This window comes from Anopheles cruzii, chromosome 3, assembly GCF_943734635.1.
Source record: "Anopheles cruzii chromosome 3, idAnoCruzAS_RS32_06, whole genome shotgun sequence".
NCBI lineage: Eukaryota > Metazoa > Arthropoda > Insecta > Diptera > Culicidae > Anopheles > Anopheles cruzii.
The window spans coordinates 12,757,090-12,775,115 of NC_069145.1; the positions used below are offsets into that span (position 1 = coordinate 12,757,090).

The 18,026-nt window shown below is 53.5% G+C and overlaps 1 protein-coding gene across 2 annotated transcripts; it reads left to right on the forward strand.

Moving 5' to 3' along the window:
* Window positions 1-5,826: 5,826 nt before the first annotated feature.
* LOC128272298 (broad-complex core protein isoforms 1/2/3/4/5) lies at window positions 5,827-16,487 on the forward strand. 2 transcript variants are annotated; one of them, XM_053010077.1, is made up of 5 exons: window positions 5,827-5,875; window positions 13,602-13,767; window positions 13,841-14,158; window positions 14,241-15,697; window positions 15,766-16,487. In XM_053010077.1, exons 2-5 carry the CDS (start codon window positions 13,654-13,656, stop codon window positions 16,310-16,312), a joined length of 2,436 nt encoding a protein of 811 aa, XP_052866037.1. In that variant the 5' UTR covers window positions 5,827-5,875; window positions 13,602-13,653; the 3' UTR covers window positions 16,313-16,487. The 2 variants fall into 2 exon arrangements, with proteins under 2 accessions (XP_052866037.1, XP_052866038.1); XM_053010078.1 differs by lacking the exon at window positions 5,827-5,875 and adding an exon at window positions 7,002-7,068.
* The last annotated feature ends 1,539 nt before the right edge of the window (window positions 16,488-18,026 follow it).

Sequence of the window (18,026 nt, forward strand, 5' to 3'; positions counted from 1 at the left end):
CTATGGAACGTGGATTGTTAACAGTGTATGTAAGCGCACTTGCCTGTGCACAGTTGTGTTGGAGAAACAGCAATGATTCTAATTGTTAATAGTCAACAACGTGAAGGTTGTTCCCTCGAGACAACCCTAGAGAATACAGCATTATTGTCCTGAGAATGTTATTGAAAAATGCGGAATAAGACACATTATCGACGCGCTTGGTTTGAATACACACAATTGGTGTCGTGAGCTGAAATAAAAGGGTTAGAACTGAACAAACAAGTGAAACAACTATTGGATCCTTCGAACAAATGGTGTTAAATATTTGTAAAATAGGCCTCTAAAATTTGTACCGAATACTGGCATATAATTATGTTATTCAAACAATATACCACACACTTTTGGGCGCGCTCAATCCATTGCCCTTTTGAGTGAATGTTTTGAGAATCGAATTTAAGTGTAACAATGGCCGAAATGTACTTCAGTCGAGATAAAATACTTTATGAAGCATTTCCGAAACGGTCTAACAACTTTAAGTGACGCCTAAAGGTAGGCAATCAGTCGAATTCGGCTCCCGCCCTCTATGAGCGGGTTGTGGTACCAGAATTACTACACCGTCTTGTATGACTTCCTGTTACTTTTTCTTCGACTGTTTTTCAAACAAAAACACACTTATCTTTGATTCTTTTTATGGTATTTTTTTTACATTTTACATGTAACGTAAAAAAACCGTTGGACCACAGTTTATAAAGCAGTTTTTGCTGCAACTCATTTTGCTGTTGGTTACCGAACATAAAGAGAGAGAGAGAGAGAGAGAAAGACACCCAATACGTACGCACTTTCTTAGCCGTGTCGCGGGCCCTTGATCACCCCGTGTTTTTTGCGTCTCGTCGTCCTTTCGCGAACGTAGCGCCTCGGCATCATTCTTCTCTGGAAAACAGAGAGAGGGAGAGAGAGCCGCGTGCGAAAGGACTCCTGCAGTGAGCGCAGGATAACGGCTGGCTGGCAACGGCTGTGGATATGAATTGACAAAAATCGTAGACAAATTCAAACAACCGCTGGATGGTGAACAAAAAAAACCAGAAACTCAACCGGCCGCGCCACGACCGTTCCGTTAATCCCCGTTCCTCACACACCGGAGCCTGGGACTGTGTTGACGTTGACTGCGTGACGTTGCGCTGCCTGCCGGATGAGGGGTCTGTGGCCGGTCGCACGCAGCAACCCGTTTTTTAATGAAGGGTGAGATCGTACGATTCGGTTTGGATTTTACGTTTGATTACGGTTTTTTATTTTTCACTGCCGCTACCGCCAGTCCGTTCTCTCAGCGTTCACATCACTGTACACGTTGGTGCTGCCGCCTGTTTGAAGGCTTCTCGCAAACGGAATCCATTCCCGGCCCGGCGGCTGGCTGCGTTTGCCGGAAGGGGTGCGTTATGGTCCTTCGCGGACGGATTTCAGTTCACTCGGGAACGGTATTGCGTGCGCATCTCCGCCGGCCGTCTGTCTGTGTGTATTGCCGGCAAGTTTGTGCCGGAACGTCGCGTCCGATCCGGAAAATCCGCGTAATGTCCAGGAGCCGAAGCACGCCAGCCAGCCAGCTTTGCCTGGTCCCAGCGTGTGCAGTGAAAAGGAGTCCATAAGGAGCGTGATGGTGACCTGACTTCAAGAATCATCAAATCGAGTGACATTGAGCTTTCAAAAGCTGGACAAAAGTCGGCCGAGAACATGATGTATCCTTCCACCGCAACTTGGGCCCAAAACCTTCGAAACGAACGCTCCATTCCGTTCTGGCGCGAGCAGTGCATTAGTGAACGCTTCCGTCTCTGTCGCTCACTCTGTGTCCCACGATGGGTGGGTTTTTCCCTGGTTAACGGTGTAATGGTAACGCGACGCGCGCGGACGTCCGTACGCAATTCCGCCGACATTTTCCGCCATCGTCCAATAGGGGGAGCGAAAAGCGTCACTGTCAGCTCCTGCGGGCCAGGGGGTGTTTAACAGCACGCGTGTGGGTGTTGTTTAGCAGCCCGCACAGAGAGAGAGAGAGAGAGCGAGCGAGGGTGCGTTAGCGCGAGCGTGTGTTTGCGTGTGTCCGCGCGCCCACAAAACCACAGCAAATATGGCGGCGATTCGCGTTGCAAAGCGTTCGTTCCGCGTTCGAACCGCGGCTTGGCGTTGGCCAAATCCGTCAAAAGTTACACGCAAAACGCAGCGTCCAAAGTGTCGGTGATCTGTGAAGGTACTGCCTGGGTCCGAAAGGTGTGAAAAATCGAAAGGACGCGCCCGAGTGGAACTGGTGTGTGGAAAAACCGGACTCCTAACTGCCTGGTGCCCCGAAAGGAACGTGAGCCACAAGGCCACGCCACAAATGTGATGGGGAAGGTAAACAAACGAACAAACGATGGTGAAAATGGCTGTTCAACCTTCGCCCAAGCTGGATGTACTCGTGAATGTAACGCGGAACTGTGCATTAACTTATTGAAGCGATCAGAGCCAGAGCGCGGTCCATCAGTTTATTGGTGCCCTTAAAGCATCGCCGAAGCTACCCGGCATTTCATTAAAATATAACCTTTCAGATGCAAAAAGACAGGCCCGCTCGTACGGTTGAAGATAAATGGAAATTATGACTCGTCCATCTCCCGAGGCGGCTGAAGCCCGTGGTGGCAGCTGGCCTCGCGGTACCCGGTTTGATTGATGGCCATACACATTTCCGCCCGTTTTGCATTCGCAATCGCTACTCCGTTTGCCGGTGTGGCCTCGCGAATGAAAGGATTAAATTTTTAATCAGCCCTACCAACCGAAACGTCGCGCATCGCCCGAGGCCGCAGGGTCCGCAGAAAGGACGAGTGTCGACGAGACACAAGTGTCAGATCGTGGCGTGTTGGGCTGCACACGTGTGGGAAGTTTGCGTCCGTAACACTGTCAGCTCGTGCAGAGTACCACACACTCTGGACAGGCATCGGAAGGAAAATGGTACAAATAATTCGCTGCGAAGCACGGCTCTGGCGACTGCGATGCAGCCCCAGGAAATCCCTGAACCCTGAAAGAAGTTGACATCAACATTCGGGAGCGATTGTGCGGGAGCAATCCCCAAAGCAGTGCGCGACATGTAAGATACTGAATGCTGATGCTGTTTTGTAGCACTTCCGGAAGCAAATGGAACCGCCTGCGAAGCTGACAAACCCTAATCGATTCCATTAAATCGATGCACCGACACCGATGCGAGTGGCGAGAGTGGCGTCCACAATCGAGAATCGTAGCGTTGCTGCCAGTTTTAATCAGCCATCTCCGGTGCCGGCTGCCGAACGGAACACGGCAAACGGACCATTTTTGTGTTCTTGTGTCTACCCCGTTTTTTCCCCACCCGGAAAACCCGGGGCACACTCTACCGGCCGAAGGATGCATTAACACTTACCCATCGACGGTGAGGGGGGACCAGACCAGAGAGCTGAGGTTTCACGGTAAAACACGGTAAAAGCGAAGCGCTGACGGTTGGTTTCCCGGCTCCGAAAAAAAGGCGGCATAATTTATGCATACTGACTGGAGCCGAAAGAGCCGGGCACGGGACAGACCGGGGGTCGACGAATGGTATGTGTCAGTATTGCCCCGAGATGTGTCAGTTTATCCATGCAATAATTTATTTAATTATTCAGCACCGGATTCCTGGCGTCCTGACGGGCTGCACTGTGGCGGCCAAAAACCGGCACAAACACGAAAACTGCATCAAACTGTCGGCCAGTTTAGTTACCGAACCGGATCCGGATACTTTTTAGTTTCTCTTCGTAGCACTAGTAGCCGGTAATGGCCAGTCTGACCCAGGCGCGTCGATCCGCAGAATCCGTTGATTGTCACCGGTGCACTGTCACCGGCACGATCGTCACGTCACGGGTTTTGTGGAAATATTTTAGCAATTACTACGGGCACGGGATAATTGGAACCAGATTGCCGGAACTGGCTTTTGCCATTTAGCCATCATAACGGGGTTGGCATCCTTGTCATCACAGAGTCAGGCCATAATTTGCAATGCAATTGTGTCGCCAGTGTAACATATCGAACCCGGAACGCTGAGTGCATTTTAGCGTCATGCAAATGTTGACAGCGGTCGCGACAAGCTGCACGGTCCCGGCCACGTGGCTCCTGCGACGGCGGCATTAATTTTGACATCCGCCCCGCTGGATCGGTTATCAATTAGTACTGAACTCAATCAAACTATTTTTTGATTCTTAGTGCCTGACAAGCTTTTACCATTAGCTGCCCAGTGACCAGTAGCGGCCGAGAAGTGCAATCGGTGCCTATTTTTGAATCGAGTACTTGGAATGCCAAATGTGATGGAAAAAGCCATTTCTCAATCAAAACTGTTTGCGTAATGATCGAAGTGATAGGATCTGTTTCTAGTTCTCTATTTGAAAAAAAAACATTTACAATGAGTAAACAATGCTTTTAAGAGAAGGAAAATGGTGTAAAATTGAACTAAAACTTGAACCTGCAACATTAGTATAATTGAAATTGGCAAAAAAATAATCTAAACACTTAAAGATAAAATGCATCTAATCGAAAGCGATCTAAGTTAGGGACACTATCCAATGACACTCTGCTTAGCGCTTTATATACCCAATTGCTGTTAGGTAGTAACGGTTGCCATTTAGCCAGCTACAAACGGTACACAAGTATCGATTAAGATGCGCTTATGCTTATTTAAAGCGTGTTTGCGCACCTCCACGGAACTTGGTTTTGCGAACAACGTCTTCTGTTTTCACATATGTAAAACAGTCCACATGAAGGCACATGGTTTCAATCGTGGCCAATAAATTACACGATTTGGAAACGACTTCTTGAACGACACTATTTTGCAGCTATCGCGCGAATTGATGCAGGTCATTGTTATGTGCACCACGGAACACGGAAGGATTCGCGCACGTGCACGGACGGCGCAGTAAATAGCCCACACCGGACCGCGTGTCCGGTGCGAAAGCTTCGGTGAGCTTTGTTAAGCTTTCACGGAGATTCGATCGTTTGGCGTCAGTTGGTTTCGAGCAGCGAATGCAGCGGGTTGTTTGCTTAGGTTTACTGTGACTCCTGGCACGATTATGAACTAAAAGTCTGTGTGTCTGCGTGTGTGTGTTTAAGTTTCGGAAGTGGAACAGGAAGTGACGTACCGATGACCGGGTATAAACCGCGCGCTGGTAAGTCGTAAGTAACCCCTAGGCTAGTATTTATCGACACGCGAAAGCTTTGAACGCGAGTCAACCGCGATTGGCGCAATTTCAGACGATGTGTTGTTATAAAATTTTGATTGTTGCTCAGAAAGCCGTGCATTTGAAATCGTTCGCTTTCGAGTAGTAATCAAAGTCAAATAAAGCACAAGCACTACAAACCGATTGAACGGCGTGTTAGATCGGAGCAACTGTTGATAATAAAAGTCTGTAGCTCCCACTCCCACCGATGGTGATCGTGTTTTCATTTTAAGGATCATCCTCGATCACGCTGTGCGCTGTGTTTTCGTATTGTCTTCACTTACTCGAATGTCTCCAAAAGTACGTAGCATGCTCTCCCAGCGAATCTTTCTCGCAAACGCTCCCGTCTTGACGGCCGATTTTCTTCGACCCAACATCTGTGCACAGACTCGCGAGCTCTCTCGCTCGCGGACACTGTCCCCATGGTCGGGACCGACTTTTCGCGCTCGGCCAGTGGCCGATCAGTCGATCGGCAAGTGTGAGCTGAGCACGAGCTACTCACTCACCCAGCCAGCCAGCGCAGAGCTGGCGCAGCAAAGGCTAACCTTCAACGGAAAACTGATTCAAAATCGAAACGAAAACTACACGACGACGAAAAACTACACAACGACGATAAGAACAGGACGAGCACCGCCGAAGCGGAAAATGCTTCATGTGGTTCGCCAGTAAGCATTGTTTGGCTTGCCACAATATGCTGGCGCATCCTTCGCGCCCACAAGTGTGAGACCGAAACGTGTGACTTTCAAGTGAGCCCGAAACGTGCGTTGTTTTTGGTGAGTGTGCGCCATGTGTGCGTGTGTGTTGGAGTGTGTTTTTTGGGGAAAAATTGCGCTGGGCACCTTCTTTTTCCACTTCTCCAACCGTCACATGATGTCCAGTTGCGAAAAACGGGATAGAATTAGAATCACTAGGCCACTTTAAGAAGCCACCTTTGCCATGTTAGGTGTCACCCATTTCTGACCAATCATTCTCATCCAGAACACTTGATCCTCCCTCGGTAACCGATCGGTGGACTCCCGCAGGCAGTCAGGCAGTTCGTCAGGAGCGACAAAAAGGCCGCCTCCGTTCGTCCCACAAGACGATCGTACGACGACGGTGAGGCGCGCAATTCGCGGTGCAAAATAAGGACACGCGGACTGGACGCGGATGGTGCGACGCGCGGGGACGACCTGTTGTGTTGGCACAGCGCAGTTGCGTAGCGTGCGCGAACTCGCGGTGCGCATTGTTGCGCGTTGCGTGCGTGTGTGTTGTAGTAGTTTCTCCAGGGCCCGGTCGGCAGCGAGCGCCCCGGACGGACGGCCACTAAAAATAGTACAATTCGGCCTGGATTTTCAGCGCGCGGGGGGCTCGGGGTTCCCCTTAAAGATGTCGCCGCGAGCGCGACATTCGTCGCGATTCCGCGGGAGGCCCGCCGGGCGTGTGCCACCTCCACCGGGGGACCCGGCGGATTTCGTTCTATTTATTACCAGAATCCGTGGTCCGGACGGTCCGCGGTTCGATCGCGATCGCCTCCCGTTCTACCTCGTTGGCTCTCTCTCGCTGCTCTCTTCTCACGGCCTCACGGCACGGAACGTTCCGATCGCGCGCTCCGCTCGTGTCCGTAGTCCATTTTCACGCGAGCCAGTGCGGTGCATGGCTTCGAGGCGAGCTTCAGTCAGCTCGCGGTTCGTCCCGTGATGTGAGGTTGTTGCTGCTCTGTTGCAGCCGCCACCGCGTGTCCGAGTCCGCAGACGAGTCCAGTACGCGCGGAACGAACCCCCCCCAGCAGGGGACTATCTTGGCCGCGCGCGCGCGAATAATACGCGAACGCAGCGTTTCTGTTCTCGGGTTCCCTCTGTTGGTCCACTCCAAGCAAAAGGTAATTAATCCGATACGGGGCGTATTATCGGTGTGGTCTAGTGGACCCCGCAATTGCGCCTCGGCCGGGCGGGGGGCGCCGACTTTATGCGAAACACCCGATCCGCGGACCGATGTTCCAAAATAGGACGCGGACGACAGACAGCCATCGAGCGGCGATCGGGACTTTTCCATGTGCCGTGGACGGAAATGTGTCAGCGTGTGTGTACATGTGTGTGTGTTGTGGTCGCAGACCCGCGTGGTGGACAGTGCGCGCAGCGCGCCAGTGTGTCATTTGTAGGTGATCGTCGCAGGGGCCCAGTGATCTTATCGGCCTAGCGCCCAGGGCCTAGAGTGTATTTTTGGAACCTTCCCTCTCCGGCGACGGACGTCATGTCCGTGTCCGGGCCCGTTGGGACGGCCGTTTGGGGCGGGAGCGCGAGCGAAACACGTGCGCGTCAGACGGAGTGGAGTGGACACGGCCGACCGAACGGCCCGGACCGTTACGCTGGAGCAGTGCTGAAAGAGTATATTTGGAACACACATCTGTGACATCTGCCGCCGGTCGGTTCCCTGGAAGTTCTGCGCGCGTTCTGTTCGAGAAATTGGTGGTGCAAGAAATCGTAAAGCGGCCGTTGCCGACCAAACTGTGTAAGAAAAAGGCCAGCCGTCTGCACGGGTGTGTGTGTGTTGTGTAAGCGCTTGAACGGGTGAGCGAACCCTTAAAAGGGTTCATCATTTTCTGTCATCGTTTTTAAGAAATTAAATCCAGAAATGGAGCTCCGCCGGCCCGGATTGACCGGAGTCTTGAGTAGTTGTCATGTTATGTCAAACGCTACACCGGAACCGGATTACTTGGAGGCAACCGCCGGACCTCGGCAGACAGCCCGAGGAACCGGAAGTGCACAGCGTTTGCCCCGACCGGGACTACCGATGATGATGATGATAGTTGCAAACCTGCACACTATCCTGCTGGCCATTTCGTCCGCTGCCTCGACGAGCGTCGGCGCTTTTCCGTCCCCTCCAAGGAGGCCCCCTAGCCGCCGGGGCGGTCGTGTTCTGGCCGATTGAGTTGATTCAATTACGACGACGACGACGACGACGACGAGAGAGCAACGGGGGGGTTAAAAATAAACTTAATTCTACTTTATCCATTCGCGACCGACCGAAGAATAAATCACACACACGGCGCCGTCGCCGTCGTCGTCGTTGGCTCGGTCCATCCCAGCGCCAAAGCATCTTCGGCCACTACAATCCTCGCCTTATCCTCGGGGCCGGACTGTGTGTGTGTGTGTGTGGCTGAGCGCGAGCTGCACGACCCCGGTCCGTCTCCATTTTGCGGGGGGGAGGGAAGGGAATGTTCACAGGACACACACTTGTCGTCGGTCGGCCAGCAAGGAAAGCGGAATGCCGGAGCAGAACCCAATAATAGTAGCACACCAACAATCCTCAGCCGCGGCAGACCGTGGCCATGACTCGGCTAGACTTGAGAGTCGAGCTACTAGAAGGGGCTTGCCAACGCGGACATCCTGGATGCCTTTTCCGCATGGTCGCGCACCCGTATGGAAGTCTTGTCCGGATCGGATCAAGTACGTCTTCTGGACCAGAATCGAAGTTCAAGAGTGTTGGACCCTTGGACAAGTTTTCCCAATTCTTCCCTTGTCGAACGTGTCTACAACTGCCCACTCTTAGAGTGGGCAACGAGGAGAAAAGTCCCAAGAAACCTAATCCCATCTTGCCACCGTTTCGTGCGTGATTGATCGCGATCACCGTCGTCGCGCCGGGCTGCGTGATGTGACATAATCTGGCCTGCCGTTGCCGTTGTTGTGATCGTTTTCCACGATCGCTCCCGACCCCTTCTGCGCCTACCTCTTGTCAATCATTCGGTCCCTTCGTCGTACGTCGCTCTCTCTCTCACACACACACACTGTCACTGTTCGTGGCCGAAGGAATCGTTAAAGACCTGTGACCGGCAGCAGCCGCGAGCAGATTGCAGCAGATAGGAATCCAATTAAAGTGTGCGAACGCTGGGACGGGACGGCACAAGATCGGTGGTGATCCGGACTGGTGGTCGGTCGGTCGGTCGGTAGGTGGCCCCGGCCCCGTGTGGCGGGAGGTCCTAAAAATACACTGGACTCTGGCGGCTCCACTGGCTCGGAGGCGATCACGGAAAAAAGAACGCGAAACGAAACGACACGAAACACGGTGGACACACGGACACAACAACAAACCCACGAACGAACAAACACTGGTCGGAGCGCTCCGTCGTCACCGTAATGGAGGCGCACTAACTTCCTCAATCCGATTGGAGAACCGCCGCCGTTCCCTCGCGAAGGGACCTCGAGCACCGTGCAGGATTGGTATGTGTGTGTGTGTGTGTGTGTGTGCGCGTTAATTTTCCGCGACAGAAAACTCACACCGCACGAGCCGAGCACACACGCGGACGCCCGGCTGTGTCGGTGAGTGGCGCAGATTGCTGAACCATGTGTCACATGGTGGCTACCTTTCGCGCGCCGCTTTTCGGGGGGGCCCTTTTTGGCTTCCATTCCCTCCCATGTGGTTGTTCCTCTCTCTCTTTCTCTTTAATGCAATCCCTTGGTACACTGCTGCGCGCGAATGTTCCAAACGATTTCCGGCATTGTTGATGATGCACCGATCGATCCTCGACGCGATTGCTTCGAGTTGGACTTTTCTGTTTCGTTTTCCGGTAGATCACCTCGACTGTCACCTACCGATCATCGATGATCATTCCGAGAATGTCGTGCTTTTGGGGGGTGGGGCACGGGGGGGGGGAGCCCTCTGTTTAATGTAAACACAGACCGCGCACCCAATCAGCGCGGTGCTTGATACGCGGCCGAAATCCTTCTTAAAACGGGTGGTGGCCAACAATCCCAGGCCCCACCCGGGGGGGCCCGGGGTATGAGTGTGTTTTTCTGTGGTTCGCATTGTGTATTTGCACACCACTGCACACACACACGGTTGTGGGACCGTGGCCGTTAGCCGCATTATCAGCTTCTTCAGCTTTTGTCTTGAAAGATTTATTTTAAGAAATTCTATCAGCAGTGGCACCCTCGCGCGGAAGGGGCAAGAAGGTAAGCGGCGGGGGGGAGCCGCAACCGGCCACCGACCAACCGGCCAACCAGCCCCCGGACTAACCTTTCGCGCCAGCGGAGCGAGCGGAGAGCATGGAAAATTTAAAAATACAAATCCGCGCTGACTGACGAACGGAGCGGCCGCGGGGTCCGGGCCGGGCCGGGCCGGACCGGGGTGGTGGACAGTGGCGGTATTCCGTGTGTCGTTGTGTGCGTTGTTTTCCCGCATTGTTCGGGCCGGGCTCTGAGCGCGCGCGGCTCGATCGCCAGGCTGGCCTCCTCGTGTCTCGCGCTGGGCCGGGTGGCTGGTATTTTTGTGTTCGCTGGCCAGCCAGGGTCCGATCCGCGGTTGGTCATCGCGGTCGTCCGCGGTCGTGGCGACGAAAAACGAGGCGGAAGGGGTGGCCCCTGGTGAAGCAATAAAAAATGTCACACCACACACGCGCGACGGGTGGTTTATGTGGCCGCTGGCTGGCTGGCTGGCTTTTATTTGTGCGCCGTGTTTATCCAACCACAGGTTCACCGAGATCCCCGCCGCGCTCGAGGCAGTTGATGTTGCTTTCCTTTTGCTCCTAAGGGTTTTGTCAAGCACTTACGGCACTTACGTAGCAACAAATGGGACTGACCGGGCTCGGGTGCCGGTTTCTCGGAATCTCTCCTTCCACGTCGAGCACGATTTTCCTGGGACCGCGCATGGCGGCTCACTGTTTACTGGGCCAAAAAGTGCAACAAGTACCCTTTGGCCACACTTTTGGGTCGATGGTCGGCTAACGTCCGCAATCGCCCTTTCGTGACGATTCCATCGATTGCAGATTAAAAAGTAACGGCTTCCGTAGATCATCCGTCTGCGGTTGCGTTATGCACAGGAGTTACAAGTTAGTTGATTGATGAATTATCCGCCCAACCACCCGTTTGTTGTTGGTTAGCGATGATGGGCACCTATCTTTTGCTTCTTTACTTCCGGGATTAGTTGCGATTGCAACAACACGATCAAACGCTTGTGTAATCTAAAAATGGGAAAAACAGTCGAAAAATTAAACTATTTATTTCGTAGAGTACCGTTACCGATTTGATTAAAAAGATATGTGCATAGCTGGATTAGCTGCTATGGTTGGCACCCGTTCATTAAAATTACATGTAAGATACGGAACATAAACACGAAAAAAGATAGTAAAAAGAAGTGGCGAGTCATTTCAAACATTCGGTAAGTTTGTGATTTTTGGGATGCTGTTTGAATGTTTGTTTCAAGAAAACAATCGACTGCATTTGACTGGACTGGATCTTATCAAAAGCAGGTTCATACGTTCTTAATTGAATTGTGTTATGAACGACCATAGAGTAGTTTGGAAGCATAAACAAAAATGATTGAAAATTAAATAAGTAAAAGCATAGCAAAGTTGCCCACAAACCGTCGCATATCGTAGGCAATATCGTCCTTTTTGGACTACCATTAAAACGTTGTTGTCAACAGTGTATAGCTTGAACCTACGTATAAATTATTTCAATTTCTTTGGTTTTGATAAAATAGTAAGGACACCCCAAACTAGATGGTGACCACTGTCTTCGCATTGCCTGATTGGCAGATTCTTATTCGGTTTATGATTTATTGTTACAAAACACAGTCAATGGGCAACGTAGCCTGATTGACATCTTACAGAACCAACTTAGAACTTAGAACTAGTAGCTCAACTAATCACAGTAGGTGAAACGAACGCAAAAACTGATAACAAAACATCACGGCACTGACTAAGGGACATATTAAAGTCAAGAAGTCAAGAAGTATGAAGAATTAAAGAAATGGTTATACGTACAACAGAGAGCTAGTAACGGGTCGTTATGCTCGGTGACAGAAGACTGCGTATCAATTCTGAGTTCAGGACAAGAGCAGAAAGTATGGCGCTCTATCCGTAGTTACTCTACGTAGCACATAAACAGGAGTTGGACACGCATCTAAGGACGCGATGCGTGCTGATTTCGTGTTGCTTCTACTCCAAATCTACGCCACCTCGCGCTGTCAGGTCCGTTTGCCGTGCAAATTTGCCGAGCTGCTTACGCCCGCGAACATCTTCCGCATCGATGGGCCACAGCAGACAGCTAAACAACCTCCTCACAAAACAATAAATAAAAACCAGACCGCCAGGGGCCCGACCTGGCCGCTTGCTGCTGTCAAACATTTCCTGTTCGCTGCCTTCCGTATGATTCACCTTCCCACACGAGCGGGACGGACGGACGTGGACGTCGCCTCCCGTGGCCCCAAGCGAACCATCTTCCGCGTCTTTTTTTTTGCTATTGTTTTGCTCTGATATGTAATTAAATTGTGGGCTTTTTTAACGCAACATCGACAACATTGAGTACTGAGACCTACGGGAAATGATGCTCCTTAAGTAAATACAATGCAATTCAGGGCAACATTTGTTCCAAGCAAAGGCCTCTGCGACCGCTTTGCATCGTAGCTTCTTTTTCGCCGAGGATCGACTTGTGCAACGATCGCGCGATGAAAATCGGACCGCCTGATCGGTGCCGCGCTCGGGTTTTCCGCTTCCTCGGGCTCGCAATGCGCACAACAACAATCGCATCGCGGAGCCGAGCCGCGTGGAGAAAACTCTGCCCGAACGGCTGCAGCCGCCAACCAGCTCGACCGACATTTGTTGTTTTTCCTTTTTATTTTCGCTCTCTGTCTTTCACTGTCTGTGTCTTTTCGGTGGATTCTCTCGACTCTGCGCCGACGGTTCGGCGGGCGAATTGCGTTATTTTTGATGCGCTTGTTTATTTCGGGCCGGCCGGAGGCTATCCGTCTTCGTCACGTCCGCTGGGATGGATCCAACTTTTTCCGCCCCTACGACGGAGCAATGGACAACCTCGGTGGCGGGCGGGGATGGGAGGCTTTCTCCTCGATCGCGCCACACACACACACACGCACACACCCGATCAGCTTGAAGATCAGCCGAGTGGGGATGTGAGGAACGGCCGAGACCGGTGCATTCCGATAGTGCGCTCACCCTCTCACCCCGACCGGGCCAGGCACCAGGGACGCCCCAGTATCGAGGAACCGTACGTCTCTCTTCCCACCCCACCCCGACATGAGAGCGCCGACCAACAAGTGGTTGGATCGCTGGTCCGGTACGCGGTGCGTGTATCACGTTTTTCGCGCAAAGTGGTTTCAAGTCTCCTTTCCTGGGATCCTCGCACACCGTGGCGCAATCACACACACACGTACAGGCACGCACAGAAACACAGCCCAGGTCGGATTGATTGATTCGTCGGCGATCGGGTGGTCCGCGAGTGCGCGACCCTCCTTGCGGCCGCGTTTCGCGGATGACGCGTTCCTCGCGCAAATGCCCGAGGCAACGGCGGCGGCGCACGATTGGAATGATCCGCATTCTGGTGCCGCCACCGTCGCTGCCGTTGATCGGTGGGCTTACTCCTCCCGGCCCTCTGTGGCCCTTTTCTTACCCGTTTGCAGTGCAGTGCCACCGTTCGCTCAAGTGACCTAAAACTGGCCTTTATTTTTAAAAATGGACGCCGCAAACACGCACACGCTCGGTGGTGGTGCTATTGGCAGTGGAGTGCCAGGCGGGGCCAACGGTTCAAGTCCTCAGCAGTTCTGCCTTCGGTGGCACAACCATCAGGTAGGTAGCACCGTCGGAACTGTCGGAACCGTAGCCTCCTAACACCTCGTAACGCATCGTAACGCCGTTACAGGCAAGCCTACTGAGCTCGCTGCCGGTGCTGCTCGATCAGTCGCACCTGACGGACGTCACGCTGATGGCGGAGGGCCAGAAGATCAAGGCGCACCGGGTGGTGCTGAGCGCCTGCAGCACCTTCTTTTCGGAGCTGTTCCGCACGCTGGACGGCGCCCAGTACCCGGTGGTGGTGCTGCCGGGCGCATCCTACCACGCCGTGGCCGCGCTCATCACCTTCATGTACTCGGGCGAGGTGAACGTGTACGAGGCGCAGATCGCCGTCCTGCTGTCGCTGGCCGAAACCCTCGGCATCAAGGGGCTGGCCGACTTCAATGGCGTAAGTGTTTCGCACCCCCGTCCGCTCGATAGCTCCGTCCACCCGTCACGCCATGTGTTTCACTTCCCCCTCCCGTTTGCAGAACCCAAACAAATCGACCACACCGTCGACTGAGGCCTCGTCATCGCGGGACTCGGACGTGCCGTCGCCCTACCACACGATGAAGGTGTGCTCCCCGGACGATAGCTTCTTCTCCCGGACGGCGTACCCGTTCGGGGCGCCGATGTTCCCGCAGGCCCTCAACCTGGCGACGAACGCCGGCACCAACGGGTGCCCGACGCCGGCCCACGCCAGCAGCCACCAGCAACCGCCCGCCGGTGGCCACGCCACCGAGTCGCACGCGCCGAGTAACGGGAGTAACGCTAGGAGCTTGGCAAATCACGTCACCGGCGGCCCGAAGCCGAGTGTCCCCACGTGCGACCTATTCGGACGCTTCGGCCACGCGGACCGAAACGAGCTGCTGTCGGCCGAAGCCATGTGGAAGATGAACGAACTGAACCACCTCGCCGAGGATGCGCTGGCCAAGGAGAAACAGTTTCAGGCGCACCGATCGAGCACACCGATCCGCCTGCAGCATCACCACCACCAACAGCAACAGCTCGACGGCACTCCCGGCCGTTCGACGCTCCATGAGTTCGGACCGGCCGGAGGGCACGGAAGCGACGGCGCCAAAGACTGTAAGCTCGCCAACGGGCCCCTGCTGCTGGAGCAGGTGAAGCTGAAGGAGGAAGACCTGTCCGACACGTCCACCCAGCCGCTGGGCCAGTCCTACGGGTCCGTGCCGTCGACGCCAACGCCCCAAACGCCCGGGCTCGACGAGGCCGGGCGCGGTGCCCACTCGCACCCGCAGCCGGCCCGGAAGTCCCAGAGTGCCCAGGAAAACGCTGCCAGTAGCAAGAGGAAAAAGATTGAGAAAATCGCCGAAAGCCTACGCTCGCAGACGGGCTCCGCGGCCGAGGCGGCCTTCGCGGCGCTCCCGTTCGACAAGCAGCTCTACGAAACGTTCAAACTGACGGCCACCGCCAACACGAAGCTGCTGCCGATGCAGCTGTTCAGCAAGCCGCCCACGGTGACGCCGGTCAGCAGCACCACGAACCCGTACCTGGCGCATCACTTCCTCACCAACGAGAGCGCCTCGAAGACGCCGGAAAACTTCAGCCTCGAGTCGTCGCACCCGAACGCGGCCTCGAACACGAACACGCGGGCTTCGCCGGCCGCCACCACAACGATAGCGACGGCCTCGTCGCCCTCCACGCCCGGCTCGCTGCACCCGCTGGCCCCGTCGCCCGGCACCGGTGGTTCCGCCTCGTCGCACAACGAGCAGCTGATCAAGAGTCTCCACATCGCGTCCCAGGCGCAGGTGGCCAACAGTCTCGCGTCCGTCACCCAACAGCCGCAACAGCACCAACAGCAACAGCAGCAACAGCAGCAGCAGCGGCCTCCTTCGTCCAAGCTGTACGCCATGTGTGGCATCTGCAACAAGCAGCTGAGCAACCAGTACAACCTGCGCGTGCATTTGGAGACACACCAGAACGTGAGGTAAGCGATGGAGACGCCTGGTGGCGCACAGCCCTCTAACTCTGCACTCTGCTCTCTGCGCCCCGTAGGTACGCCTGCCAGGTGTGTTCGCACGTTTCGCGGAGTAAGGATGCATTGCGGAAGCACGTCTCGTACCGCCACCCGGGCACCCCGAGCCCGTGCGATCCGGAAACGAAGCGCAAGCGCGCCAAGGCCAACTCCTACAGTCAGATGGCCAAGCAGGACGGAGTGCTGACCGAGCAGCAGCAGCAGCAGCAGCAACAACAGCAGCAGCAAGCAAGCAACCTACTCGCCAACCTCACATCCCAGGGCGGGGCCATTCCGCTGCCGACGTTACTGCAGGCGGCCTCCCTGCAGTCGGCCATCGCGGCCCAACAGAAGTCGGCGGCCCTGCTCTTCAATCAAACGGCGGCCGCTTCGGCCGCGCTGGCATCGGTGGCGGCGGCCAACCCATCGCCGGCCACCACGACGGAACCACTCGGATCGGCGGCAAAACGCACGGCGGCATGTGACAATTCGGGCGCGGGGAAGACGGACGATCCCGAGCCCAAGCCGGAACCGGTCGACGAGCCGGACGTTTCGGTGGCCGTGCAGAAATCCGACAAAGACATTTAAGGACGTTCGGTAGAGCCGGAACGGAACCTGGAAGAAGAACCAAAAGACCAAGCCCCAAACCGAACCGATGCGCAGGTTGTGGCCGCGGGCAGCGTGCGGGCTGGAATAATTTCACTGAAAAAGACATTAGGTTAACGAGTAAACATTATGCTGTAACACTAGCTCCAATTTGTTCAGGCGCCGTGAACCGTGGATCGCTTTCGCGTACACACTTCCGGTGTGCCGCTTTTTTTTATCTCTTTTGCTGACTAGAAGCCACTGTTTTGTGTCCAGTGTAATATTTTGCTACCATTTCGACGACTTTATGCCACTTATTTCGTTCGTTCCTTTACTTAAACTTGTTCCCTAGCTGTGATAGTAAGACATTATTTTGTATAGACCCGTAGTGTCCGACCAGGAGCGACGTTCTCCGAACCATGATCGGCCGCGCACACAGACACAGCCCCTTCACAGTACATTGCGTCCAGTTTTGTTTAAAACGTACGAAACCTTGCTCACTTACTTCGAAGACCCGGCCCGGCCGTCGCCGCAGAATGTGCCTTAATGTATCAGGGTGAAGCGAGCGCCCTTGGTTTTACTACTAATAGTTACTACTACCTCACGATACCCACGACGACCCACTTGACAGACACACAAACACCTCATCAGCTGCGCTGGTAGGTCACTCGTTCTGAACACTTGAAAAGACATCTCCATCCCCTTGTGAGAGTAAATTATTTCCCTAGTTTTTTGTGTATTTAGTTTTCATAGTGTGTAGCGATATGATTTAAGGCAAGTGAGCCCACCGCCCGGGGGCCTCAAGAGTCGTTTGTTTTACTTTCTTCTAGTCTTTGCCGTTGCCCTCCCTGTTCTTGGTTTTCACTCTGTGGTTCAGAGCGCACCGGAGACGGCGACCCTAGGCTCTGGAGGGTCGTCGGGGTGGACTGGTTGTTGTGGTACACGGGGCAGAGAGTTTATGAAACGAACCGGAAACTTAAGAAAAGACAAAACCTACACGTATAAGCGAATAACTAGCCTAATCGAACCCAAGTTATACCAACTTGTACTATAGAAATATAGCGTTTCCTCGCCCCGGTGGAAGACAGGAAGCGAACTACCGTTAGACAAATGTTTTAATGTTACCATCACGAGCGTATGACCGATGTAAACTCGCTGTACGCCAAAGCAGAGCGAGGCGGAGGAGAATGGCCCGGTTTTGGTTCTATTTTACAAAACGGCCACTCGTTTGCGAACACAAACAAACACAAACACACACGTAATCAAAACGTTTAGATAATTTCTTGAAAGAAACTTAAAAACATTAATGCTGAACCGCTTCGCTTTGGTTTCGAAACGGTCATGATTAAGGATTGTTTGTACACTAATAACAGCCTAGGGTTACGAAACGTGAGTTTTTCATTTTTTTATAATAAAAAAGTTTGTTAATTATCTGATGATGCGTACCACAATCGCTCTTTATCGTCTCCAAACATTTTGTTATCTTCCTATGGAATTAGGCAAAACTAAAACCGAGTCGGAGTTAACACGAATCAATGGCGTTACAATAGAGCATTTCGTGAAGAGACACACACCCTGGAAGTGTACCAATTAATTCGTTTCAGTTTGATTCGAGTACCGCAACCGTATTAATTTTGTTCTCATAAAATGCTTAATCAAAAATGCATCTCAGAACCTTCGGTTGAATCGGTTGAAAACTATTCAAATTTGAATCGGT

Coding starts and splice junctions, on each gene's coding strand:
- LOC128272298 (XM_053010077.1), top strand. CDS start 13,654: ATGGACGCCGCAAACACGCACACGCTCGGTGGTGGTGCTATTGGCAGT. Junction 13,768..13,840: donor TTCGGTGGCACAACCATCAG/GTAGGTAGCACC, acceptor ACGCCGTTACAG/GCAAGCCTACTGAGCTCGCT. Junction 14,159..14,240: donor GGCTGGCCGACTTCAATGGC/GTAAGTGTTTCG, acceptor TCCCGTTTGCAG/AACCCAAACAAATCGACCAC.